The sequence below is a fragment of the Neophocaena asiaeorientalis genome, unplaced genomic scaffold (assembly GCF_003031525.2).
Source record: "Neophocaena asiaeorientalis asiaeorientalis breed wild unplaced genomic scaffold, Neophocaena_asiaeorientalis_V1.1 scaffold96, whole genome shotgun sequence".
Classification (NCBI taxonomy): domain Eukaryota; kingdom Metazoa; phylum Chordata; class Mammalia; order Artiodactyla; family Phocoenidae; genus Neophocaena; species Neophocaena asiaeorientalis.
Window position 1 is genome coordinate 5,017,212 of NW_020175831.1, and position 27,401 is coordinate 5,044,612.

The 27,401-nt window shown below is 37.2% G+C and overlaps 1 protein-coding gene and 1 long non-coding RNA gene across 2 annotated transcripts in view; one reads left to right on the forward strand and one right to left on the reverse strand.

The window, feature by feature from the left end:
* AGPS (alkylglycerone phosphate synthase) overlaps positions 1–16,547 on the forward strand; it is a 132,731-nt gene extending 116,184 nt beyond the window's left edge. The window contains exon 20 of the mRNA XM_024732873.1: positions 12,864–16,547. Within this exon, the coding sequence (XP_024588641.1) occupies positions 12,864–12,985 (122 nt within the window). The 3' untranslated portion in view covers positions 12,986–16,547. The remainder of the gene's footprint in view (positions 1–12,863) is intronic.
* Positions 5,065–26,601, reverse strand: LOC112391516 (uncharacterized). Its single transcript, XR_003001503.1, has 3 exons — positions 26,558–26,601; positions 24,799–24,841; positions 5,065–5,532 (listed from the first exon to the last, which is right to left on the reverse strand). It is a non-coding gene; the product is annotated as an uncharacterized LOC112391516 (long non-coding RNA).
* Positions 26,602–27,401: the final 800 nt, after the last annotated feature.

The window sequence follows — 27,401 nt, forward strand, 5'->3', positions numbered from 1 at the left end:
AGACTCTCAACCACTGCGCCACCAGGGAAGCCCCCTAACGCTTTTTAGTATTGTTGTATAATATGTTTTCCACATTATAAATATTACTGGTCCACTAGGCAATAGGATTTCAAAGAATGGTAGTCCTTGCCTTGAAGGATCTTACAATCCAGTAAAGTAAAATATTATAGCATTTCAAAAGGCTGCTGATCAAAACTGGTAGGTTTATGATATCATCATATTTTAACCAAGATAAGAGTCTCCCATTTTCTTTGAAAAGCACTCAAAAGGTGACTTTAATAAACATGTAAAGGCTATAGATGTTAAAACATCAAAGAGAAGGAAGATAAAATAAGGAAAGGAATTAACATTTATAAAGCTGTAAATATTTGCTAGGTGCTCTGCATGACAGTCTCCTTTAATCCTGATCAAAATGCTGTGGAGTAGATATTGTTCCTGTCTTTCAGATGAAGATATATTAAGCCTCTGAGTGTACAGTAACTTCAAAGTATCAGCAATAGTTGTTAGTGCCAGAATTTGAGTTTGAACTCAGTTCATCCTGCTTCAGGGTCCTTGTCCTCTGACTTAAGAACATAATAGTGAAAATAGGCCAAAAGCTAAAAAGATTGAAATTGAAAGCCTTTGAAAAGAGGCACATGCATTTAAAAGTATATGAGAAGAAATACTAAACATTAGTCTTTCTCTTTTAAAATATAAAACCTGTTTCTTTAATTTTGACAGTAAGTTAGTTGCTTGTCCTGCTTTAGATGTTAAAACAGAAATGAATGAACATTTAAATTTCCTCATCATAGCTATTTCATTGTTTTCTCAGTTCTTGCACGTAAGTCAGTTTGACTTTCTGGTTGTTTTTATACTTCCTGATTATAGGTTTCTAACATGTCAGCAGTATCAGGTAATAAAACAAATGCAGGTCAGATCATGTTACAATAAAACTCCTTGTATAATTTATGTGCATTTTCAGGTTCTAGGCTTATAAGCCTTTTTTTGTTGAAGACTCCAAGGTTGAAGAAATAATTTAATTTTAGAAATTATTAACTTGAACTTGAATGTAGCAAGGTTTGATTGCATATTAATTTATTGAGAGGTTCTGCCTCATTTAAATAGGAATCTTTTATTTCTATCACATTTCTCATATTTTTTATTTTCATGCAGTCAAAAATATGACTGTGTGTAAACAAATTCTGAACCACTTGGATTCCTCTATGGCTTAGAAAAAGAAACTAGGTAAGCCTGAATACAAAATATATTTCGTATGTGCTGGTAAAATGAAGACGCTTTCCCTTTGCTAGGTTGTCTTCTAAACCGCTTTATAAACACTGGCGTGCTCCAGGGCTCAGCCCAGAGCCAGTTCGTTCCTCCGTGTTTCCTCACTCCCTCAATGATTACTTCAGTCCCAGGACTTAAAACACCATCCTTATGCTGATGACTCCCAAATACCAGAAGGGATCACCACCACCACCCTAGTTCAAATCACTGTTTTTTCCTGCTGGGACAATTGCAGCCTCTTAATTGGTCTGTCCACCTTCACTCCTGTTCCCCTGCTCTTGTCTCTCTTGCTGCCCAAGTAATCTTTTTAAAACTCAGTATTTTCTCCTCACATTCAGAATAAAATCCAAAGTCCTTATGAGGTTCTTCAAGGATATACATTGTGTGTTTTATCTCTCTGTCTTCATCTCTTACTACTTTTTCCCTCTAGCAGTAGTGTCCTTGCTATTTCTCAGACATATCAACCCTCTTCCCCCCTTCAAGGCGTTTGCTATTTATTCCGTCTCTTCCTGATGTTCCTTCTCTTGTTTTTTCCCCCCCAGATATTTGCATGGCTCACTTTCCCATCATGAAGATCTCTGATAAAAATGTCACCTTCTTAGAGGCGTCTTCCCTATTCTCTTGTATAGTTTATGTGTTCCTCATTCGAATAAGTTCAATGAGGTTACTGACTGTATCTTGTCCGTCACTGTGTTCCCCAGTCCCTAGAACAGTGACTGGCTGTTCTACATAGAAGTAGATGCTCAATGAATATGTTACGTGTGTAGTTAAGTGCCCAAGCGCTCACAGAATTTGGGGCAATTTTGCAAATTCTCAAACATCTCTGAATTTTTCATGTTAGAATGGCATTAGTCTCCTTGCTAATTTAGCTTCAAACGTTTAATAATCAGGCCTTGTTTGAATATAGGGTCATGTTTAATCCTGAAAAGGCTCAGTTTATTCCATAATATTTCTGAGAATGTGTATTAGCAGAGTCAGTTATTCTGTGGAAAAGTAGGGTAAAATAATGTGCCTTTCACTACAACTGCCCAACACCAGCCATTTTGGTGTTCTTCCGTAGATGTATTATATGTGTAAGATTCCATTTAAGCCTTTATCTTAAAACAAATGCAAGTTTGAGAGGCTTACAAACAGAGGGGAAAAAACATAGGCTTTGGAATCAAATCTGTATTTGACTCTTGGCTCTGCACTTAACTACCTGTGTGACCTTAGGGAAATAACTTCTCTGAGCTGCAGTTTTCTCATCTGCAAAATGGGAATAGTACCTACCTCAGATTATTGTAACACTTAAGTGTGATAATGTATGTAAAGCATCAGAAGTGTCCTGCATATAGTAGGTGCTTAAGAAACAGTAGTCTTCTAAAAAAATAAAAGCAGTAGACAGCACCAAGTGAAACTCTGGTTTGTATTCTTAACCCCCTACTCTAACCATTGAAGAAAGGGTTATAGTTTATTTGAAAAAGACCCATATATTCAAGGAATATAATTCAACAATTGTCTTAACATTTTCATCTATAACCTGCAGTTAGTCTCACCCTATAGGAGGTTCTGTTACAATCTGTATGAAAGAGCAGCATAATTGGTAACAAAATTTGCTATAAAAAATGTCTATTTTCATATATGCTTCTCTGCTTAAAGTTAATCATCTAATTTGTAAATTTCAAATATCCTGTGCTATTCAGTATAGTTTCATAAAGCAGAAATCTTCCCATATAAATTTTAAATAGAATGGGTTTAATTATCCTTCTAAAGTTAATAATAGAGCTCTCAAAAGATTGCTTTTTATATGTGTAGAAAAGATTTTCCTTAATTTGCATCCTGAACTTAAAACTCAAGGCAACCTCATAGGAGCATCTTTAGTTACTGACCTTCAGGCAGTATCATGACATTCTCAGTACCATTTTTGAGTTCAAAAGTAGAAGGGCTGGGGGTTGGGAGAGTATTGATGCAGTTTCTCTTAGAGGGTTTGGCCTGTAATTTTGATTAATAACAGTTGCTTTCACTATCTGGAAACAGACAGGCTGGTTTGTCTGCCTACAATCATGCTGTGATAAATGGAGCTATTTTAACTCTGGTTTTGTGTATCAAAGAAAACAGATGTAGTCTGGAACTGGAGGCTATAGGAAATATAAAGCCTGCTTAACTTAATCTTCATAGTGCTTGTTTTTGTAACTGACGAGCTGGTCAGTTTAAACAGCAGCGTTTATGTCAGCCATATATTTAAATTTCAATTTATGACTTAAGTTTTTAAGTTGTTCATCTGCTAAAATTATACCTAAGGCCTTGTCAGGAAGTTAAAAACCTTGATTAAATATAACCAGTCTTAGTTTAAATATTGATGTCTTTACCTAACCAAAATTATTTCCTATTGTTCAGAGAATAATTATGGGGTAGCTGCTCTTAACAGTTTTTGTGGTCTTAACATAATCCAATAGTATCAGGAACTTTAAAAGTAAAAAGAGACTACTCAAAATAATGAGCAAAAGATCGGCTTTGTTAAAAACCTATAGTGTGAAATAAAAGACATACAGATTGGAAAGGATGAATGAAACTATTCCTGTTTATAGATGACATGATTGTCTTTGTAGAAAATCTGCCCCCCACCCTAAAAAATCTACTAGAACAAGATCAGCAAGATCGCAGAATACAAGAGCACACACCAAGATCAATTGCATTTCTATATATTAACAACAAGCATATAGAAACTGAGATTTAAAATGCAAGTACCATTTACATATGCTCCAAATTAGACATTTAAATTAACAAAATATGTACATGCCTATGCATAAATCTAATAAAATATATACAGGATCTGTGTTCTGAAAATAACAATGCTGATGAAAAAAATCAAAGACCTAAATAAATGGAGAGATGTGTTCACGGATTGGTAGAAAACGACATGGTATAAAGATGTCAGTTCTCCCTAGATTGATCTACCTATTTAATACAATTGCTTTCAAAATTTCAGAAAGATTTTTAGTAGATGTAGAAAAGATTATTCTCAAATTTATATGGTAAGGCAAAGGAACTAGATGGCTAAAACAATTCTGAAAAAAGAACAGAGTCATAGGAATCAATTTACCTGATTTCAAGACTTATAATATACAGTCATCAAGACTGTGTGGTATTGGAGGAGTGACATATTGATCAATGGAACAGAATAGAGAGCTCAGAAATAGATCCACACGAATATGTCCAACCAATTTTGACAAAGGTATAAAGCAGTCCAGTGGAGGAAGTATATAGCTTTTTCACCAAATGGTGCTGGAACAATTGGACATTGATAGGTTAAAAAAAAAAAAAAAAAAGAACCTTGATCTGAACCTCACACCTTATGCCAAAATTAACTCAACACATAATATACTTAAATGTAAAACATAAAATAATAAAACTTTTAGAAAAAAAATAAGACAAAATATTCAAGATCTAGAGTTGGGCAAAGAGTTCTCAGACTGTTCCCCCAGAGTACAATCCATTACAGGAAAAATTGATAAATTGGATCTCATCAAAATTAAAAATGTTTGCTCTGTGAAAGACTGCTAAGAGGATGAAAAGTTAGGCTACAGAGTAAGAAAATATGTGCAAACCACATATCCAATAAAAGACCTATATCTATAATATATAAAGAACTCTCAAAGCTCAATAGTAAAATACAAACAATTCAATTAGAAACTGGGCAAAAGACATAAAGAATCATTTCACTGAAGAGGATATACAAATGACAAATAATTACATGAAAAGATGTTCAACATCAGTAACCATTAGGGAAATGCAAATTAAAACCACAAGAGAAACCACTATACACCTATCAGAAAGCTAAAATAAAAAAATAGTGGCAGTGTCATGCTGGCAAGGATGTAGAGAAATTAGATCAATCATACATTACTGGTTGGAACATAACGTGGTACAGTCATTCTGTAAAAACAGTTGGCAGTTTCTTATAAAATCAAACATGTAACTGCCATTCAACCCAACAATTATACTCTTGGGCATTTATACCAGAGAATTGAAAACATAAACCTGTATATGTATATTCAGAGCAGATTTACTCATAGTAGTCCCAAACTGGAGTAAGCTCAGGTGTCCTTCAACCATTAAATGGCTAAACTGTGGTACGTCTATACCATGGAATACGACTCAGCAGTAAGGGGAAACGAACCATCAACGCATGCAGCAGCTTGGATGAATCTCCAGGAAATTATGCTGAGTGAAAAAAAGCCAATTCTGAAAGGTTGCATTCTGTGTGATAGTATTTCTATAACATATCTGAAATGACAAAATTAGAGAAATAGAGAACAGATTGGTGGTTTCCAGGAGTTGGGTGTGGGGCGGGGATGACTATAAATAGGCAACACAAGGATCCTTGTGGGGATGGAAATGTTCTGTATCTTGACTATATCAGTGTCAATATGCTGGTTGTGATTTTGGTCTTTTGATAGCTACCAGATGAGTATAGCCTTTCCAATATTGAATCTTTATCAGATTACCATAAGGTAGCAGAAAGTTTGTTTTACTCTTAATTTTTTTTCCTTCAGTTTCTTCTTTGTTATTGGCTTTTTCTCACAAAACTTAAAGTTGATTATAATATTTTTCCACTGAAGCAATGTTGTAAATAGTGAGATTCTAAGACCAGACTGTAAAAGCCAATTTAATCCATGACTGAGCATTTAACTATTTCAGCTATGTCATAGGATGAACAGATTTGAGAGCTGACAGAAAATCTGTTGTAAGAATGTATTGTTCCCTGCTCCTTCCTACCCTTGCAATTATAGATGCCCAGTCCCAGACAAAGGGCAGGGACAACGTTGTGTTTGCCATCTCTTACCTTGTGCTATATATACCTGTAGTAACTTCCAGCTTCAGGTGTATTTTCTCAGCCACTAGGAGAGAGTAGGTGGCTTGGATAATACCACTTCTCTTTGGACCTCTAAAGAGAACTTTTTCTCCCTAGCAATTTTATGACCAAGACTCTTCTAAGTGCTAGATGTTAGTCTCAGAATACCTCTACTACATTATTATATTGTTACAGAATAATTAACTTTTTATAGTCAGTTTCAGGTGATTAGCAGACAGTTAATCCTAATAGATATTTTCAAGTGTAAGATCTGTTAAAAGTAACTTTAGGTAAAGTTAATTTTTAATGTTCTGTCTTTGGTGTCTAACATAGAAACCACTAGAGTACTTGTGGCTATTTAAATTTAAATTAATTAAAATGAAATAAAAATGTATTTCCTCATTTGCAGTAGCCACCTTTCAAGTGCTTGATATCCACATGTGGCTAGGGGCTACTGTGTTAAATACCGCAGATACAGAACATTTCTATCGACACAGGAAGTTCTACCAGACAGTGCTGTGAAGCTTTACTTCATATATATTTTCACACATTGGCTGGGAAAATGGCCCACAAATATGGCTTAAAAGTTTTTTTCAGTAGATATTAGATTCAAGTCTTTAGGAGTTAAGTTCTGAAATAAACTAGCATTTGTCATTAATGGTAGGTTTTCTCAGAGTATAACTTCTGTCTACCACTTTTTCCAGAATTTCTTTCAGTTTGGTCAGTAGCCTCAAATTTAGAACAAGGTCATCTTGCTATAGTAAAAGCCATTCACTGCTAATCCAGTTGGTTGTAGCAGTGAAGATATGTTGCTTTTATGGAAATTGTTTGGGTTCCTAGGAGACAGACCTTTGGAAACATATAGTCCGAGATTTCTTGGTCTTGTCACTGTTGACATTTTTTACTAGATTCTTTGTGTGGGGGCCGTCCTGTGCATTGTAGTATGTTTAGCAGCATCCCTGGCCCCTGCCCACTAGATGCTGGTAACATCGCCCCAGTTATGGCAACCAAAAACTTCTCTATACATTGCTTAGTGTCCCTTAGGGTGCAGAATTGCCTCTGTTGAGAGCTATTGGTATACTCCAAAGGCTCCTAGAGATTTGAAGGAAAAGAGAGTTAGGTTCTGTGACATACCTTCTCCTATCTTAGTTAATATAGAATAGCTCTGAGTATATCCAAGAAACAGTGTCAGAATATAGGGAATGCAAGACAGATAAAACCAAAGGAAATTAAGGAAACCCAGATTGCCTTTCCCTGGATATTTGCATCCCTACATCTTATCTAAAATGGCTTACAGATAACTGTGGTTCAACATTTATTTTTTAACTAACATTTTTTGAATTCTTACTGTGTGACATACACTATATTATGTAACAGGACTACAAAAATGAATAAAACATGGCCCTAGTCTTCAAGGAGCATATGATGTTGACTGTCCTTATCTATTTCATGTTATTTGGCCGTTTACTTGCTTTCAGCTCTGTTGTATAGGCATTAATTGCCACTTGGTTTAAACTTTGGGCGTGTCAAGCCATCTTTTGGGGATGTTAGCAGAATTAGCACTTGATTGCTGAAGACAGATTGAATCCAGCTCTTGTGATCTGTTATTACCTTGATAATTCAGGCGTTTTTTTCTGTTTCATCATCTCTAAAGACCTATTCAAGGATCTGTAAGATCTTAGAGCTGCTATATAAACTGCACAGATAAAACCTTAGCATAAAGAAAACTGACATAAAAATATTTAACAAGAGAAAAATCGTATAATACCAGATTTTAATTATCTATGAATCTTTCATCTTGATGTCAGAAGTTTCATTAGTAGTAGAAAATATGTCAGATGACTTAATAAATCAAACGTGACTTTAAGTATCCACTAAGCATTAAATTAGACTCTGCGGTAGTCATAGTCCCATCTCATGTGTCTTTAAAAGCTGGGTATTCACATCCCTCAGCTGGAAACGCTGTTGGCTTCAGCATGTACCTCCACCGAAGCCAAACACACACACACAGATGCCTTAGAGCACAAACTGACGGACAACTAAATCCTCTTTGCAGGTTGAACGCTCTACCCCACACACAAGTGCCTTATAGCACAAACAGATGGACAACTAAACCCTCTTTTCAGGTTGAATGTTCTACCCCACGCCACTCCCTCCCAAAGAAACATCATCATAGTCAGATCACCAGATACCAGAAAGAGTGGAAATTGTCCATTGTCCTTCTCTGTTCTCATCAGTACAGATCAAGTTACATGGGGCCAGAATCTCATCTGACAAGAGGTTGGTGTCCCTTTAGCGCTAGTTCCTTAGATAATCCACCAGTAGTTTAGTTGGGTTAATTAAATCTTGAAATACAAAGTCAGTGCTCAGATCACTCATACAAGAAACTAAATCTAGATTTTCTTTTTTAAATCTGACCTGTAGAATAGTGTTAAAAAGGTATCCAGGATGCCCAAAGTAGAACTTTCAAAACACCGTTATTTCAATAACGGTTAGGTGCTTTTAACTTTGGCTAAATTCTCCTTCTGAGCTTCAGCTTCAGTAATCTTCTAAACGTACAGCCCATTTCATAATTTGTTTTTAATTTTTTTTATAAATTCATTTTATTTATTTTTATTTGTAGATGAGTTGGGTCTTCGTTGTTGTGTGTGGGCTTTCTCTAGTTGCAGTGAGTGGGGGCTACTCTTCGTTGCGGTGTGCAGGCTTCTCATTGCAGTGGCTTCTCTTGTTGCGGAGCACGGGCTCTAGAGCACAGCCTTAGTAGTTGTGCTGCACAGGCTTAGCTACTCCGTGGCATGTGGGATCTTCCCAGACCAGGGCTCGAATCCATATCCCCTGCATTGGCAGGCGGATTCTTAACCACTGTGCCACCAGGGAAGCCCATGATTTGTTTTTTAAATAAGTGTATAATAAGTCTTTCCAGCCTTGTAATCAAATTCATAATTCAGAGAGTTTTTAATTTAGCTAAAAAGAACTCTGGCTAGCAGACCCTAGATGTGTCCCTTTTAAGATGAGATTATTAGGTAGTTTCTGCTAAGTCTTCAGTCCCTTAGACCACAAAGATTAGTTCCAGATAATTTTTGGGGGCTAGGCTGGCCAACATGTTCACATTTTCCACACACAAGACTCCCATTACCCATCCCTCTTATATACATGTCTGTTCATTCTTTGCTGTTGATCTTCCCACAAAATGTATTATTTCTTGGAGCTGTTAACATCCAAAGGGGACTGTTGAGCCTGTGATTTCAAAAAGCTTCTATTTTCTCTGTTCCAAAGTATAATTTCTTTTTAAGATTTTTTTTTGATGTGGACCATTTTTTAAGTCTTTACTGAATTTGTTACACTATTGCTTCTGTTTTATGTTTTGGCTTTTTGGCCGCAAGGCATGTGGGATCTTAGTTGCCCAACCAGGGATCAAACCACACCCCCTGCATTGGAAGGCGAAGTCTTAACCACTGGACCGCCAGGGAAGTCCCCAAAGTATAATTTTTAAATGTACTGTATATTATGGAAAAAACACAAAATACTTATTTTATTCTGTCTGTATATACAGTATAAGAAATTAAATTGTAAAAAAGTGAACTCCACTTTTAATTTAAGCAGACAAAGAATTTCCTCCATTAGTTTTCTGTATTTGGCTGGCCTATGATTTTTGTACCTTTAAAAATACATCTAAGACTCTTAAATACCTGGCTTAAGTATTTTGAGCATTGAATATGTAGAAAAAATGAGAATTATGGAATACGGGGTCTCTCTTATTTTCAGAAATGGTGGATTTGGCTTTTTGTAGCTCTAGTGTTGGCTCTCAAGCTAGGTTTACACTTCTAGAGGGTCAGAAGTCACAGGAGTGTAGCTGAGTCAGTAGTCATGAATACCCCACATCAGGTAATCCAGGTCTGGAAAGAGGAATAAGCTTCATGTGGTATGAAGGTACACATGACTTTTCATGGATAACTGTACATACAAGGAATGTTGAAGTAGTCTTTGGCCACCTGTTATTTGCTGTTTTCCTCCATCCATTCTCCCCTTTAGTATGGCATGCTTCCTTTTCTGAAAATGAGTCTACAGATATGTAAGCAGCTGCTATATAGTTGTGTACACATGTGTGTTACACATGTCCAGATCAGTATAATAAGCTAATTTCTAAAATGCCTAGCAGTGCAAATAAAGATTGTACAAATGGCATTATTATTGTTGTTGTTTAACTCTAGAATAAAAGTCTTCTACTTTGAAGTATGATCCCATCTTTGGGATTAGGGCCTTTGATGTTTCATTGTTGTTTTTTTAATTTATCAATTCATCTGAGGCAGCCAGAGAAGGTTCTCTAGAATTTTATGAAGACTATTTCCAATAATCTCTTATTATAAACGCTTATTAAGCGTTTTTACTTAAACTCTCTTTTCTCTGTGTACATTTATCCTGTAATGTAGTTGACTTAAATTGTTAAGCAAATCCAAAAAGATTTCTAGTCCCTTTAATTGCATAAACTGTGATTTCTGACCTCAGTTCAAATTCTGTTATCACTAACAGAAGAAGCTTACAGACCTCTGCCATCAGGCCATCAAGGGGTTAAATTATTTTATCAGATATGTTTTTGAGGGGCCACAGCTATGCTGCCTGTACTGCCTTTTATTTTTTTAACTTTCTAGTTCACTAATCAAATGTATGTTAGATTGATTATTGTAAAAGTATAAACCATAGAAAATTTGACAAGATAGATGTGTAAATTATCCTTCTGACAGAACTAATGATGCACTTCAAGCACCTTCTGTTTTCCAGCGCTTGGTGAGCGACTTCATTAAATATGCAGTGGCTGTTGGGTGGCTTCTCAGAGGATGGTTCAGCTCCTTGTGGAATTGGATTATTACTAGAGGTGTAAAACGAGGCAGACGAGCTAGCTGTTGGGCATCCTGCTGAGGTTCTAATGTGCTCCATCTTGTCGGAGCAGTTGTTTGCAGTCTTTTCAGGACAATTACATCCATAACCACAGGACACATTCAGTGAAACTATATTACAGATAACAGTGAAGACTGGCATTGACTCCTTTTCATCCCACTCTCTTGAGTTGCCTCAGTGTTGGTAGCTTATAATAATGCCACTTCTACCATTCACAGAGTAGTTTTTTTTTTTTTTTCTTTTAATACCTTGGAGCAAATCTGGAAATAACTGATTTGTAACTTTTTCTAAGTGCAAAAATCGTAGGATATTTGGAGTGAAAAGATTCGGTAGCTTCTAATCCCTTTGCATATGAGAAAACTAAGGCTGAGGCATTGTGGTGAGTTGTCCCTTAGGGAGATAGTAGGAGGACCTGGTAGAACATCTTTTAGGTGGTAGAGATTGCATGAATAGCAGTTTGTACTGTTTGGCTTCTGGTTTTAGAGCTCTTTTAAACAGAATTTTTCTTTTGAATTTAAGATTTCTTTTTCCTGCTGTAGAGCATTTTTCCTCATCTTAATACCAGCAATGCTTCTTTATTTCTAGAAGCCAAGCAGAAATATTTTGCTTTCTGAGAATGTCATGCTATTTATTATTTTAATGACAACTGGTGGTTTCCTGGAGTACTGGACACAAAAGACGGTTTGAGTTGAGCTTAAAATGGTATTTAAGTTTTCCAAAAGGGAGATGCTGTGGTGGATCACTGAAGCTTGATAAATGAGAGTGCATTTTAGAATGACAGGCTGAATACTTTAATGAAAGAAGGCTTCCCATTTTAGTTGGCCAATTAAATCGCTGCTGATGACTTTGGATCATTAATGAACATTTGTGGAAAATGACCATTTGATTCAATTATTACAATAATACATTTGAAAAGTACTAACCACAAATAATCCTACCCGTAAATAAGATTTATCCATTTTCCCATAGATAAATCAGCATCCTGCTTTGCTTTTTAATGCCAAAGCAAATTGACATTTCAGAATTCTTTTATAGATTAAGTACATATCCTTTCTTATAAAAGTTCTGCTTAGAAAAGGTTACATTTTCGTTGAATGCCTTTTAAAATATAATTTATGCTGCTAACGATTATATTCGTTATTCTCAGAATAAATTAGCAAGACTTAGAAACAAAGAAGGGGAACATGATACAGTGTATAAAAGCAGATAATTAAATTTAAGATGGTTTAGGTATTTGATTTATTTAGTGCCTAAAAAGACTCTAATTCTGGAAAAATGATAGGAAGAAAATAACAATTATTTGAACATGCAAATTTATTTTAAAGTCATATGAAAAGAAAATGCAAATGGGAGCTCATAACCAGATTTTTTTCTTAAGCCCAAAGTTCAGATTTTCTCAATTTTTTAAAAGCTTTTGTTCTCAAAGTATTTTATGGATATATAGCTTGTCAATTTTTGCTGTAGTATACCCAGCAAATTCATCTGGATATGTTTTCTTTAGTTAACTTTATTTTCTCTGAAACTTTGGCATGTTCTGGTAAAGACAGGAGGCGGGTTCTTTTGAAATGCATGTTTTTCTCATTTTGTTATTTGTAAAATGGGCCATAATCTCAGTGCAGGCTCCCTTCATCTCCATTTTACAGTTTACAAAGAAAGGAGACACTGTGGAGCACAGGCTCCCGTGGGAGTACACTGAGCTTAATGAGCTTGATAGTCTGGTGGGCTCAATAAATCAAATACAGCAAAACATTTCTCATTTTTGAATAAAAGCATTTATCACACAGTGTTTGTTCATTCATCGTCATAAGATTGATTGGTTCCCAGCATCATAGTGTATATTGAAGCATTTTTGATTTTGTTTTTCCAGTGGGCAAGTTACGGAAGCAGTGGCTAAAGGAAAGTATCTCTGATGTCGGCTTTGGGATGCTGAAGTCTGTCAAGGAATATGTGGACCCCAATAACATCTTTGGAAACAGAAACCTTTTATAAATCCATTACTATTGTTAAGAAAAATGTCACTTTTTTTTTAAGTCTTTTAACTATGGTTATACCAGTAATCAGATATATCATGGACTTTATTTCAGCTACCTTTGTTTGTTGGTTTAAAATAAGTTTGTTTCATTCTGTAGTTTGTTTTGTTTCTACATCTATGGATTGACAGATGGTATTCCTAAATCTCTCTCATTGTAGGTGTATCAGTTTACAGCCAACTGGTTGTCATTTCAAATTTCAGTCAGGCAGCACAAGGCTGCCAGTGGTTAATTTCAGAAGAAGATGCTGCCAGCTGTTTTGTATTGATGCTTCTTCTTAGGAACAAAGCCAGATTTTGGTGTCATCTGTTGTTTCTCTAGCCTCTTTTTTAAAAGAACATTTCTGGGAAGCAGCTATCTAGGGAAGGATTCCACTGAGGAGTGATATACATGTATGTTTTTTTAAGAGTGCATTCTAGTGTGAATAGGTCATTAAGGGAGAATACCCATGAAAGAATATAGGCAACCTCTTATTTAGGATGCCTTCAGTTCTGTAAGGTGCTTGGCCTACATTTTTCTTTGAAATTAGTATACAGTTATAAAACCTTAAATCATTAGTATGCTTTATTCTGTCAGGGGACATGTTTTTGTTCTCCATGTTTCTGTTTCTACTGAGGTATGAGTTGTATTTTTATCACTGAGATAACATATTGTTATATCCTAATTCATTCATAATATGTTTTATAAGAAAAGCTGACTTATCACTCATTGTTTGTGAAGAACAGGTTTACCATGAAAGGAATGTCTTTATTCAACTTAGAGTTCTAATGTTTCTCATTTCACATTCTTGTTGCTGAGATGCAGAAGAAGCTACAACAGGAGCAGAAGAGGGAAGACTTCTTACACTGAATGTCTCCAGTTCAAAGAACTGTTTTGGCTAAAGAAACACAGTCATCATTCAGCTACTGAATTTGAAAACCTCAACAGTTTCAATGACAAAAAACCTTTTAAAAAAAAATTAACCCAAACAACATGATAAATTTCCATATAAAAGTAAAGTTTCAATTTAGTTTTTAATAATGGTTTAATGCCTTTTTTGAATTACTGGTTTAACCTAAATTTAAAAATATAATGTATTAATACACATACCATAATCAAAAGTTTGAAATATCATATTTCTTAAACAATAGGGAGAACGTTAACCACATTTAGCGAACATTTTTACATTCAAACCTGGATATTAAAATAAATGAAATGATTACTTTGAATCACTGTCTGTCAAGGTTCATGGTTCACATTTTGAGACAGATTATTTTCTTAATGTAGTACCTAACTTTTGATAATTTTTTTAGAATTAATATTTGATCAGCTAATATGAGTCAAAATGCAGACTATCCTTTAAAAGGACACACTGTCTATGTAGCAACAGCTCCAAAGTATTTTTGGGCAGTTTGATACCTTTTATATCTGAAGTAGCCTTAACCAGAAAATCTAAAATTGATTCACAAAATGATATTTTTAAGACTTCAAAATGATAAATAATTTTTAACAAATAAAATTGGCCTCAAACTAATAAACTTAAAATCTGTAAGCAAATCAAAATGAAACATTAGTTTAACAACAAAAACTAAATATTTATTTATTAGAAGCTGCCTCTCTTCATTGGTGATTTATTTTTAATTATAAAATTTCCAGCAGATCTTTGCTTCAAGCCCTTGATATTTGAAATAGTTAGATACTTGATGAGGAAATTACACTTGCTTCTCAAATTATAAAAATCTCAGCTTTATGAAATGCATCTATTCATGAAAGTAATTTCTCTAATTGGTGATCAAAATGTAAAATTTATTACGATACTAATATCTCACTGGAGTGTATACATGTTTCTGAGTAATTTTTTAAAAATAAAACTTACAGATTCATAAGCAGATCCATTCCTTTGCACGTGATTGTTATAACGTTCTTTCCTAGGGAGTTCAGATTTCAATAACCTCAGAATTAGGAAATGTAACACCTGAAATTGTTCACTATTCTACATGAACCTTATGGAAATTAGTGATTTATGCGTTTGTTTTCTTCCATGCATGCATGACTCTCCAACCTTGATTTTGTAGTGATGACTACATTTTGTAGTTAGAATCATTTCTACAGGGATCATTTTGAAACACATAAACACTCATCAGTACTGTTTCACTCTGATTTAGTAAATCAGACAGGCTTTCCCTGCTTCCACACATCCACCTCTGAGAGGTGCCTCAGCTGCATAACTGCATAACACCGATTTGTCTTTCTTAAATTAGTCATATTTCTAATATTTTATTTGATGATGTCACATTTGGGTTGACATTTTAGTGGGAATGGGAACTTGCTGCTAGTGAGAAATGGCATTGAATACTAGAGTCAGTATGAACAGGCTTTATTGACCCCTAGAAAAACAGCTGCCTTAATGTTTGGTGCACTTTACAGTGTATAAGTGAGTTTATTAGTGTTATGCTAAGTAATGTGAGCTTTTTTAGTTTAGTAAGAATTGCAGAAGCCACATGTTTATTGTGCCCAGCATTTTACCACAAAGAAAGAGGATTAAATTCTTTCCTCTCTTGAGGAATTGGGAGTTTTCTTCCTAAATGCTTACATACTATAGTACTATTACTTAAAAGCCGTTTATGAAGCTGGAAGCATTCTAGTATACATAGCTGTGTTGATGTATTTTGGAAAACAAAAATGCAGTGAAGGATGAACTTCCATCAGTGTGTGTATTAAACCAGATACAGATTTGCAAGAAAACCTCTTTTTCAGAATATTCTCTTAGTAACTGCTGAGTCCTAGCTTGCAGTTTTGAAAATGACTTTTGCATGTTGGCTTCAGAGGTTTTCCATTGTCATATTCTTTTATAGCTGCAACTTCTTAACTATAGCTGATCAGACAAGCCCTGTGGTCCCAAGCTGAAGTCTGTAGCCTTGGCTGTTCAAATAGGCTGAGTTTGGTCGAACATCTATTCTATGTAAACGTAGAACACAAACATTTATTATGCATTGATGCACAAACTGCACATGCTGGTGCTTGAAGCAGCCAAGGGGGAATTCTGTGGAAAGCATGTCTACATTTTAAGAAACACTGAGACAGGAGTTAAGGACAGCTTTAATAGCTTTTTGCTACCACTTAATCTTTGGCGATTTCGATTTTAATTAGGGTTTAGCTCGTGGTGGGAGAAAAGCCGAAAATAACAAGTGCCAGGATAGGATTGAAGAATCCAGAATCACCTTTGGCTTTATGAGAGCTTGCCTTTGCTCAAGGCTTCACGTTCCCAAATGAGCCACCTGTCAATATATACATTTAATCCTCATTAATTTCATATAGTACATTGATGTGGAAATCCAGAAGGTGTAAAAGATTGTTTTAAACTATTGAAATACAGTGTGTAACATGAAGGATGTAAGTTACTCAGCTTTCTGCTCCCTAAAGCAAACAGTGTTTGTCTTTAGTGTGAAATTTAACTGTAAAAACTACCTGTAATGTCAACAGATTATAGAAACTTATATTATTAATAAAATGGACCTGGGTTTAAGAGATTTTTTTCTTCAGAGGGGGTGTGAAGCTGTTCATTCTTCTGTTTGCGTCTGGGTTTTTCTTTCGATTTTAGTTTTTCATCTTCATATTTCCTCTGATTTGAAAACAAAATTAATTTTTATAATTTTATTGATGAAGCATGATCAAGTACAACCTAAATATTAACTAAATCCTTTTGGATTTATAGATGAATATATTGTTAGCTAGGTTTTATTACTCTAATTATTTTAAATCAATGTTATATTCCTAGGAGGTGTTTAGTCTCCTGTGAACCTGAAGCATTCCCATTTGAACCTTGGAAGATCCTCAAAGAATGAGTGCTCTTGTGCTCTCCTAACCACAAGAATTCCTTAACAAACGTGAGTAAGGACCACTGAAGCCAAAGAACCATCACAGAATTAAGTAACTTTAGTTCTGTGAACATGAAAAGGTTTCCTTTTTGGTTCCCAAAGGAGATTATTTTATACTTTTTTTTTTTCACAAGGAACAAAAATAACACAATTAAGTATCATTAAGAGCATTTTTCAAAGACTCTGAACTTCCAAATCAGAAAGAGAGAGAGAGAGAGAGAAGGAAAAAAAAGATTTTAGTGTGGATTTCTAAGCAGCATATATACATGTTTTTAAGGCATCTTATTGTTGGCAGTGTTTTTTGTAAGCACCCTATGAAACATGTTGTTTAACCCCTAAAGCAATCTTGTTCACATATCCAAAAAGGACATGAAACGCTTGTGCTGGTATAAAGTTTCTCTAAATAATTATTTTTTGAGCTATTTAAAGAATGTCCCCAAAAGCTCACAGTGCCTTGTTGGGATTTTTATTTTCCATGAAATAGCCATTATTTAAAAAGAGTGGGAGAGGATAAGTCTTTAAAGGCCAGAGCTTGTGTAGCAGTTCAAGGCTGTTCCTCTTCAAGAACGCGTCGGAATGAAGTAGTTGTGTGTGGAAACACAAAAGATCCTTTCCACAGTGTTGGTTTCAATCACCTATTCTAGCATATTTAACTAATTGTGTGGTGGACCTGTACTCTCACATACACCTATTCAGTCAGTGGGATTTACATGTACTTTCTTTCTTGCATTTTCATTCCTTGTGTCCCAACTTAGTAGCCCTAAGGTGTGGGTTGGTGGATGTGGCATACTCAGTCCTGGAGACACCCCCTACATGTTTTGGGTGTTTGCTCACACAGCTCCCTGAGGAGCAGAGCCTGGAGGAGGGGAGGGGGGTGGGTTCCTATTCCTTATGTTGGGGGTCAGTCCTTTTTGTGTGTGATGGTGCCTTCAGAATAATGAATATTTCTGTTTCTGAACAATGATAAATCTTCTGAGAAATATGTGTAGGTTATATTTTTTAATTTTTGTCCTTTTTCGCTAAGCCTGTGAAATACTTTGGCTCTGATACAACTTGACTTGAATAATATCTTATCCTGAGTCTTCCTCTAAGGCAGTGCATATTCCTGCCAGTACTGTAGTCATCTTTTGGGAACTACATGTGGGTAAGCACTTGTATGTAAGCCATTATACTGCTGTAACTAATGCATACAAACAGTTCTTCTCTTTACATTAATAGTCTTAAAAGTGGATATGTAGTGGGAAGGAAAATTCTTAAGGGAGTCCAGCATAGCTTTGTCAGTTCAGACTGAGCCATACTGTTTTCCAAAGGGCTCAACACATAGTCTATATACTGTGCTTTCAGTGTATGTTTGGATCTCCTTTTACTGCTTTTCCTAGAATGTACTGTTCTATAAGCAAATGCCCATGTGTGATTTTTAAGATGTGCTGGGAAAAAAATAAAACAATACCAAAACCATTCATTGTTACGGAAATTGTTGCTTTTTTTCATGTTGATTCCATCTAATCTTTACAGTCTGTTCCCATAAGTAGCCTCTCTAGTAGTGAATGACAAGTGCACAGATACTGATTTTGTCCCTGCCTGTGGCTCCCACACTGGAGGGAAGGTTGTAGTTGTCTGGGCTCTGAAATAACTGAAGATTGGACCTGTCGAACACAGTCTTACTTGATACATTTAAATAATAACTTGCCATACTAAGAGGTTAGCTCTTATATAATAAGTTAGTTGTAGTTAGTTAAAGAAAGCAGTTTTCTGCCGGGCTCATATAAGGCTCAGACTGAATGAACCTTAGAAATCATCTCATCTTTTTCCCAAACACAATTGGTATCTGACCATCCTACCCCTCAGACCACAAATTGATCACCAGTTTTTCTGAACATGTGCTGTGACCACATGGGAATTTACTGCTTTTCCAGCAAGCCTTTTCCCAGTTTCTGAAATCTTCTGGTATTAAGAGGTTTTTACTTATAAGACTGAAATCTGTTTCCCCCTTCTATCCATTAACGTAACTTCTGTCTTGTGTAGTCATGAAGAATTGCCCAGTTGCTCTGTTGAAGGGCAGCTCTGCAGGCATTTAAAGACAGCTCACATTCCCCCAGATCTTCTTCAGTCACCTGTTGCTCCTGTCAGTTCTAGACCCTTCATCATCCTAATCTCTCTCCATATGTGCCCTTTTGATGTTTTTAAAGTGAGGTGTCGAGTTCTGAATGTTCCAGAATAGGACCAATGATTCCCTTATTCCTTATTCCAATATTCTTTAGTCACTCTTGCATTTTTGGTGGACAGTGGACATTGCACTGTCATCTCACACTGAACTTGAATTTAACAGTTTGTCTTTTCTGCATGTGCCATTTTGTCCACATCTCCATGGAGGCTGATTTTTTATTTTATATTCATTTTTATTGGAGTATAGTTGCTTTACAATGTTGTATTAGTTTCTGTTGTACAGCAAGGTGAATCAGTTACACATATACATATATCACCTGTTTTTTAGATTTCCTTCCCATTTAAGTCACCACAAAGCATTGAGTAGAGTTCCCTGTGCTAAACAGTAGGTTCTCATTAGTTATCTATTTTATACATAGTAGGTATATATGTCAATCCCAGTCTCCCAATTCATCCCACCCCCAGCTTCCCCCCTCGCCTCGGTATTCATAAATTTGTTCTCTACATCTGTGTCTCTATTTCTGCTTTGCAAATAAGTTCATCTGGACCATTTCTCTAGATTCCACATATAAGCGAATTATATGATATTTGTTTTTCTTTCTTCACTCTGTATGACAGTTTCTGGGTCTATCCACGTCTCTGCAAATTGCACTGTTTTGTTCCTTTTTATGGCTGAGTAATATTCCATTGTATGTACGTACCACATCTTCTTTATCCATTCCTCTGTGGATGGACATTTAGGTTGCTTCCATGTCCTGGCTCTTGTAAATAGTCGTGCAATGAACATTGGGTTGCATGTATCTTTTTGAATTATGGTTTTCTCTGGGGATATGCCCAGGAGTGGGATTGCTGGGTCATACGGTAGTTCTGTTTTTAGTTTTTTAAGGGACCTCCATGCTGTTCTCCATAGTGGCTGTATCAATTTACATTCCCACCAACAGTGCAAGAGGGTTCCCTTTTCTCCACACCCTCTCCAGCGTTTATTGTTTGTAGATTTTTTGATGATAGCCATTCTGACCAGTGTGAGGTGATACCTCATTGTAGTTTTGATTTGCATTTCTCTGATAATTAGTGATGTTGAGCATCTTTTAATGTGTTTTTTGGCCATCTGTAGGTCTTCTTTGGAGAACTGTCTATTTAGATCTTCCCCCCCCCATTTTTTGATTGGGTTATTTGTTTTTTTGATATTGAGCTGCATGAGCTATTTTGTATATTTTGGAGATTAATCCCTGAGGCTGACTTTTTTAAACCCTCATTACTTATATTTATTCTTAGTAAAATTTGTATCTTACTGTATTTAGTTCCAGATTTTCAAAATTTTAGAATCTTGACTCTTACCCAGAGTATTTTTTGTCCCATCCAGCTTTGGGACATCAATAGAATTGAGACATGTACTGCCTGGATTCTCAACCAAGTAATGGCAGGCATCTGCAACACACAACAAGGGCCAATAACACATCCAGGAAAGAGCATTCAGGGTTCAGCTAGCGCACATTTCCACTTGACATGCTCTTGTGTTCACCTCATATTTTTACATTTTGTCAACAAATAGGCCTTTTTTCAATGAATCAGCGTTTATGCCAAACATTAAACATGCAAATGACGTCTACTTGGATTTAACATCGCCAGCTGCCAGACTGAAATCCTTTGCTAAAGCTTGCTGCTCCGATTTCCTGTGCTACCCTATCAGAAAAACAAATGAAGTTTTTAACTGCCATCACATTTACTTTTGCCTGTGTTTGCCTTCAGGGGCATGTCTCTTCTTTTTCAATATACTCGTAAACTCATCTTGTGCTGCATTTTCTTGTGTGATCTGTTGATTGGGCATAGTATTGACTGATGGACAACCTCTAAATCCATTCTTGCATAGTTCTGTCACATCCTTTGTACCTCATTGTGTCCACATTAGATCTGGAAAGATAATTTTTTTAAATGACTGAAATTTGTCACTGTAAAGCTGTAAAATAACTTAGGAGAAGGTGGAGTTCTGAGTCTAAGAACACAGAGAAAAGGGATCTATTCTGGAAATTTTGCAGGTGCTCCATTTTTCTCTACCAAACTACTAGTCACTTTTCCTATTTGGGCCTAATATCTTTTGTAAAATGAAAAACTCTGAGCTCCCTTCTAAGTCAGTCTCAGTGATTCTGATGAGTCTCTGTATTTTTGCCAAACGCTACCCTAGAATTGATTATTGCATTAATAATTTATTTTTTAATTTAACCATTATTAGCCAGACACTGCTGGGCACTTAACCCTAGACAAGAAGTTCTAACTGTTATCACAACAACCCTGTGAAATGTATGGTATCGTCCCCTTTTTTCCGGTGAAATAACTGAGATTTAGCGACGTTGAATAACACACACTGTTAGTAGCTGGGAAGTGGCATTGCCAGGAGATGGAGCCAGGTCTGACAAAATCCAGTCTCTGTGCTGGCTGCTTCACTGCTCTAGGCTGCTTGTGCTGGGTAGTAAGTCTGATGTATACAGAATTTCTGCTTTTTAAAGTAGATTGTTAGTCATTGCCCTCCACAGAAGGGCACAAGTACAGAGGAGAAACAGCTGTCTTCATGACTACGTGCCATAGAAATACCAGGAAGCCTTTTGTCCCAGATGCTGTCATGCTCTGTAAATGTGTAATCCCTGCATTGATGCCTTTATAGATTTAATATGAAACTCATGAAAGGAAGTGCTGTGTTTGATGGACTTAATAACTTTGCATTTTTATAACTTTAATATTGTATTCCTTTGAGCTGTACTTAAAAATGTAAGAGTAACCTGTTACTATAAGTCATACATATTCCTGTAGAGAGACTAGAAACTGAAGACTATTTAAGATTAAAGAAATGTTTTATTATAATCTAAGACCAATCTAGGTTCTTTGGAAAGTCACAGTTCCTTAAAACTGCTAATTTAAGAATTAAGGTTGCTGCTGAAGGATTAGGGTACTCAAAAAGTTGCATATATTTTATAATTAGAATGAAGGTATAAGTATAGAACTTGATGGTTACAGTCATGGTGATTATGTGGTTGGACAACCAAGAACCCAGAGTTACTGGCACATTACAAAATGTGCTGTTTAACTAATACTAAGGGTATATAGCCCAATAAGTGGAAACGAAACTCCCAAATGTCACATTAGTCCCAGTGGTAGGTCAGCAGGGGATAAGAGGCAGTTAGTGAATGGTGGATAGTGAACTGCAAGTCACACCATTGCTAGGAAGCTGCTCAGTGTGGCAGAGAATACCCTCAGGAAAGCACAACCTCCCAGATGTTTCCAGATCACCAATAGTCATTAAAAAAAAAAAAAAGACAAAGGAACATAAGACCAAAGATTGTATTTAAAAATGCTGATGTTCACCAGAAATGAAAGGTTTGTCTTTGGTGATGTTATCCTTTTAAAATCAGTTAGTGTAGATAGCCATATTCTGCTTACCTGAACAGACTTCCAGCACTGCTAACCCTCCGAATGCCAGTGTGGAAATGAGCCCAAGCAAGGATTATAGGGCAGAAGGGTCAGAAAGTTACTCTCTTAACACTTCCCCTCCAAGGCATTTGCCCTTTCTTTAAAAAAATTTTTTTTTTCTCATTTGCCCTTTCTAATCTCACTAGAAGCTTATTTACTTGGGCATCTACCCCATAGCCCTCAACAAACACACAAATTGTTCTAACCTCAGGCCAAACCTATCACTGACAATTCTGTTTGGATTCCACCTGAGGTGCTCCTCTGAGGTCTGAGAGGCCATACCTCTATCACCCCTTTGGGAGGGAGTGTCATCTTCTATGATTACAGCTGTCTCATTGCTCGATGATCTCTGCCATCCCCACAGTTTTCCCAATTCCCAGTTGTCTGCTTCTCATGAATGGGTCAGAGTTAGCCACTCTACACCTGACCTTCACAGATGACATTAGTGTCAATATCCATGCCACAGCTGAGGGCAAATTCAAAGAGGGGCTGTCATGAGAAATATGAATCCTTTTGTAGGCATGTCATGTCACTGATCAAATGAGTCTGCTTGGTGGTTCTGCACAGAATAAGTTTTTGTTTATGTCTGAGAAAATGGAAATAACTACTTGGGTACAACAAACACATGCGTATATTCTGAACATTTGTGTGGAGATCAGTTGACTAAGGTTATGAAATAATGGATTTAATATTTGATCTTTTTAAAATACACTCTGCAGATATTATGAAGAAATCCTGAAGGAGCAAAGGCTTGAGAAATATAGGGAAATCTTTTTTTGTCAAGAAAAGTGCTTTTAGCACTGAGTACATGAAGTTCTAGGAGCATAGAACAAAGCTTTTCATCAGAGCTTTAGGGATGAAAGCCTTCATTCAAATGGCAATGTGAAGTCATCATAAAGTCACTTGCCTATTAGTATCAGTAAGCAGAGGTGAGTACTTTGAAGGTGAGTTTAAAAGAAGTATATCCTAAAAATAAAGAATAATAAGTGCCTGGGGAGTTAGACCCTTCCCCAGTCTCCTCCAGGGCTCTGACGGCTGGCCAGTTTTGTAGGCTTGGTTCATGAGTCTTTGCTGTTGCCAGGGAGCAATCTATAAATCCTGGTGGGTGCCTCTCTGGAGAGCCAGTGTAAGGAAGGGGACAAATGCCACCACGATTGACCTTTACTCAGTGGTAGGAGCAGTCAGGATTTCCTGATGCATTACTAACCAGGAAATCCCAACTGCCCAGCAGCAAGGGGTTAAAAACTGTTCTGAAAAGCTTTTTATATTCTGAAAAGCTAAATTACACATACATGCAAACCACAAACACACAGCACCTGGGTAAATAAAGTGTGGTTGAATAAAGGCTGGGCTATTTGCAAAAGGGAATCTGGAAAACATTTGCTTTTGGGTGGTTAACATTACTTACATTTTATGCTTTTTTTTGTTAAAGAAAAAATGTTTAGAGGAAATGTGCAAAAAAGAAATTTTTTTTAACATGGCTGTTAAAAAATAAGATTTCAGTTCATTTACTTTCCAAATCTTAAGGGGCTATGAAGATTGAGAGTGCACAGAGCTACTGCACAAAGCAGCAGCGACACTTTTAGTACAAAAGTTGTTAAAGAACATTTCCCAGTGATGGAATTGTGCTAAGGGATGCACTGAAGAGGTCATTAAACACTGATTGTCCTCCCAGTGTGGGCTCAAACGTCAGGGGTAAATGGTATCAGCTTACATAATTAGATGAAAAGTGATAAATTCAAAACCATTGGACTTCATAATAAGCCACATTTTCTGATAGATCTAATAGAATTTGAGCACCCAGGAGGTCATGCTACAGAGGATTTATGCTGAATACCTATGTGAGTCCCTGTCTGGGTACCTATGTGGCTAAGTGATTTCTCCTTGAAGGAAAGAAGTCATCATCTCATCATGGCAGGGGTTCACTATCTTTCAGTAGAATGCTATTAGGTTGAACCATAAAAAAAATGCTAGTTTTGTAGTTCAAACACTTCCAAAATCAGCTATTTCATATAATTCAAGCGAGTTTGTTTTTCTCTAAGTCAGGTTGAGTTGGGGTTGATTTATGGAGAGAAAAGGGGTGTGGAAACAAATAGTAAAGCTCTTGTATGGTTCAGAAAATTAAAATGCCTAAGCAGAATGAGTGGGGTTTTCATTGGAAGGGTTGTGGGCATGGCCTAGTGTTATGAATCTACCAGATGAGGTTTCAGAATCGACCTTTTCATTTGTGATGGTGGTGGGAGAAAAGTTTGGTGGGGTCATGGGAATAGTCTAGATTTTTCCTTACCTGAGAGGCCACCACACAGGAACAACTCCAGCATTAACATATCCTAAATTGCAAACACAAAGGAAGGAATTAAGAAAACAGTTCTCACGATACCTCTGCTATTCCTCATTGTTAAATGAGAGCACAGTTATGAAAAAACAGTAAATATATCTTGTTCATGTATTCAAATTATTAACAAATGGAACAAAAGAAAACCATGGAAAATTCTTGCTTTGACAATTGTTTGTTGTCTCTAAACCACAGCACCATAATTTGTTAAGGGTATAAGATCTCCCGGTGACTCTTGAATGTTTGAAAAAAAAAAAAACACCAAACATTTATAACGTATTTTGGTTACATAAAGCATTACATTTATATTGAAAAACCCTGACAAAACACCCTAAATGCTATCTAATATGTATGCATTAAAATTAATATAATAATGAGGGTAGGCTGTGAGAATAGGACACACAATCCCTGAGGTTCTTATTAAAAGCCTAGAAATCCTATACCTTAACTACTGAGTTCTGGGCCTGATAGTGCCAAGTCCCTGGATAACATAATCCTTGTGCAGGGGACTTTCAAAATGCACAAAGTACAAATGATAACAAAGGAGACGGAACATAGGTGCTAACAATTTCTAATAGAAATAGTGTCCCCATGCAGTTTTGAATTTTTCATGTCTTTCTAGGTGTCAAAGTTCTTATATTTCACTTTGTGAAGATTTTAAAAACAAAATATTAGTTATTTTTATAATTTTAAAGTGTACAAAGTTCAACATGTAATAAATCTAAAGAGGCCAAGAGCTAAATACAGATAAAAGAGTGAAAAACAGATGTAAAGCCATTATGATAAGGCTACTGTCAGACATTACTACATATTCCATCCTATAATCTCATAAATCAAAGCTTTTAGTTGTCTGGATTCATAAGTGACTGTATTCTTTCAACGCTCAATAATGTCGGCGATATGCTTCAGCGCCGGGGCGTAGTGCCGGCTGCTGTAATAGGCCAAAGCCAGGTTGTAGGAAAGGTCAGGCCGGTAGCCCGAAGCCTGCAAGGCAGCAGAGAACTTGGAACACGCGGCTTCATAATGTCCCTCCTTGTAGAGCAAACAGCCCAGGTTGACCTGGCCATCGAGCTCGTTCTCGCCCCCGCTGTCTTCTCCTTCCTCACTCAGTAGCCGCTCCACCAGGCTCCTGGCCCCGGGCAGATCGCCCTCGCTGTACTTGATCGCGGCTTGGAGACGGAGGACCCCGTGGTGGTAGGCGGGGTTGTCCAGGAGGAGGAAGGCGACGCGGGTGGCCTCTGGGTAAAGGCAGGCCTTGTACAGAGCCTGGGCCTGGTACAGGCGGTACTGCTCCAGCTCCGGGTGCAGCTGGCCCAGCTGCTCATAGCACTCGGCGGCCAGAGCGAACTCCTGCAGGCGGTAGTAGCAGTAGCCCAGCAGCGACAGGCCGGCGCGGCTCCTCGGGCTCCGCTGGAGCTCTCCGCCCAGCAGCTGCACGGCCTCGGCGTAGCGGGCATCCCTGATGAGCCGGTACACGACCGCGGTGAACTCCCCGTCGGGGATCTGCACACCGCCCAGCCCTGCCATAACCGCTGCCGTGGTTGTGTGTGCTCGTTACCACGGCAACAAGCCAACCGGAAACGTAGGACTGCAAAGAATGTTGGGGGTTTTGTGGGGCTTTTTTTTTTGCGTGCTCCCAAAGTTACTTTGCAGCGGAACGACCAACCTGGGATTTAAAACAGTCACGAATATGAGTGTGCCTATTACTGACCTGGCCTCTGTAGACTGCAGAGTGTGAGCGGCGTTAGAGGGGAGAGGAAAGGTCTCTGGGCCGTTCAGAGACGGAAAAACTCTACTTCCCGGCATGCACCGGTCCGATGGCGCCGGCGTCGGGACGTGGCCGTGCTGCATGCTGGGAGGCGTAGTCTCTGCCGCACGGACCTTCGGGTGAGGTCGCGCCGTCGCCTTCCCTTCGTATGGTAAATAAGGATTGTTGTGTCACCTCGGTCCCTGGCGCTGGGGAGGAAGGTTTATGGTCCGAAGTCCCTTCCGTTTTTGAGCCTTATGCACTGTGCAATGCATACAAATATTGTCGTTCCACGTTATTTTAGTGAAAGAAACGGGAATGGGTAGAGGAATTAATGTCAGCTTCGTGTTCTCCCAGTATTAGAGTAGAGCTTCTGTCTTTGAGCCGCTCCAAGGGCACACTTTCTAAGAACAAAATAGTACAGCGACCAGGAGTTCTTATTCTGTCGTTTCCAGTTGACAGCAGGAAAGAATGCTTTGGATTTTATCTGGTATATGGAGAGGTTTGGCTTTAGTTCCAAGCGCCTCTGCATCTCACCCTACCGCCATTTTCCAAAACTACAAATATTACTGAGTTCATATTAGCGTTTAAACTTGGCCCTACATACTGCCTTGATCCTCCAAGTTTCACTACGAGGTAGAAACATTGGAGAAATCCATGACCTCGTGTTTTCCAAGAAGGGTGGAGGGGAGGAGGAAGCACGACCCAAAGTGTTCCTTTTTCTATGTACTGTTACTCTTTTACCTCTCCAACCTACTTAGTCTCTGATGTGTGTGTGTGTGTGTGTGTGTGTGTGTGTGTGTGTGTG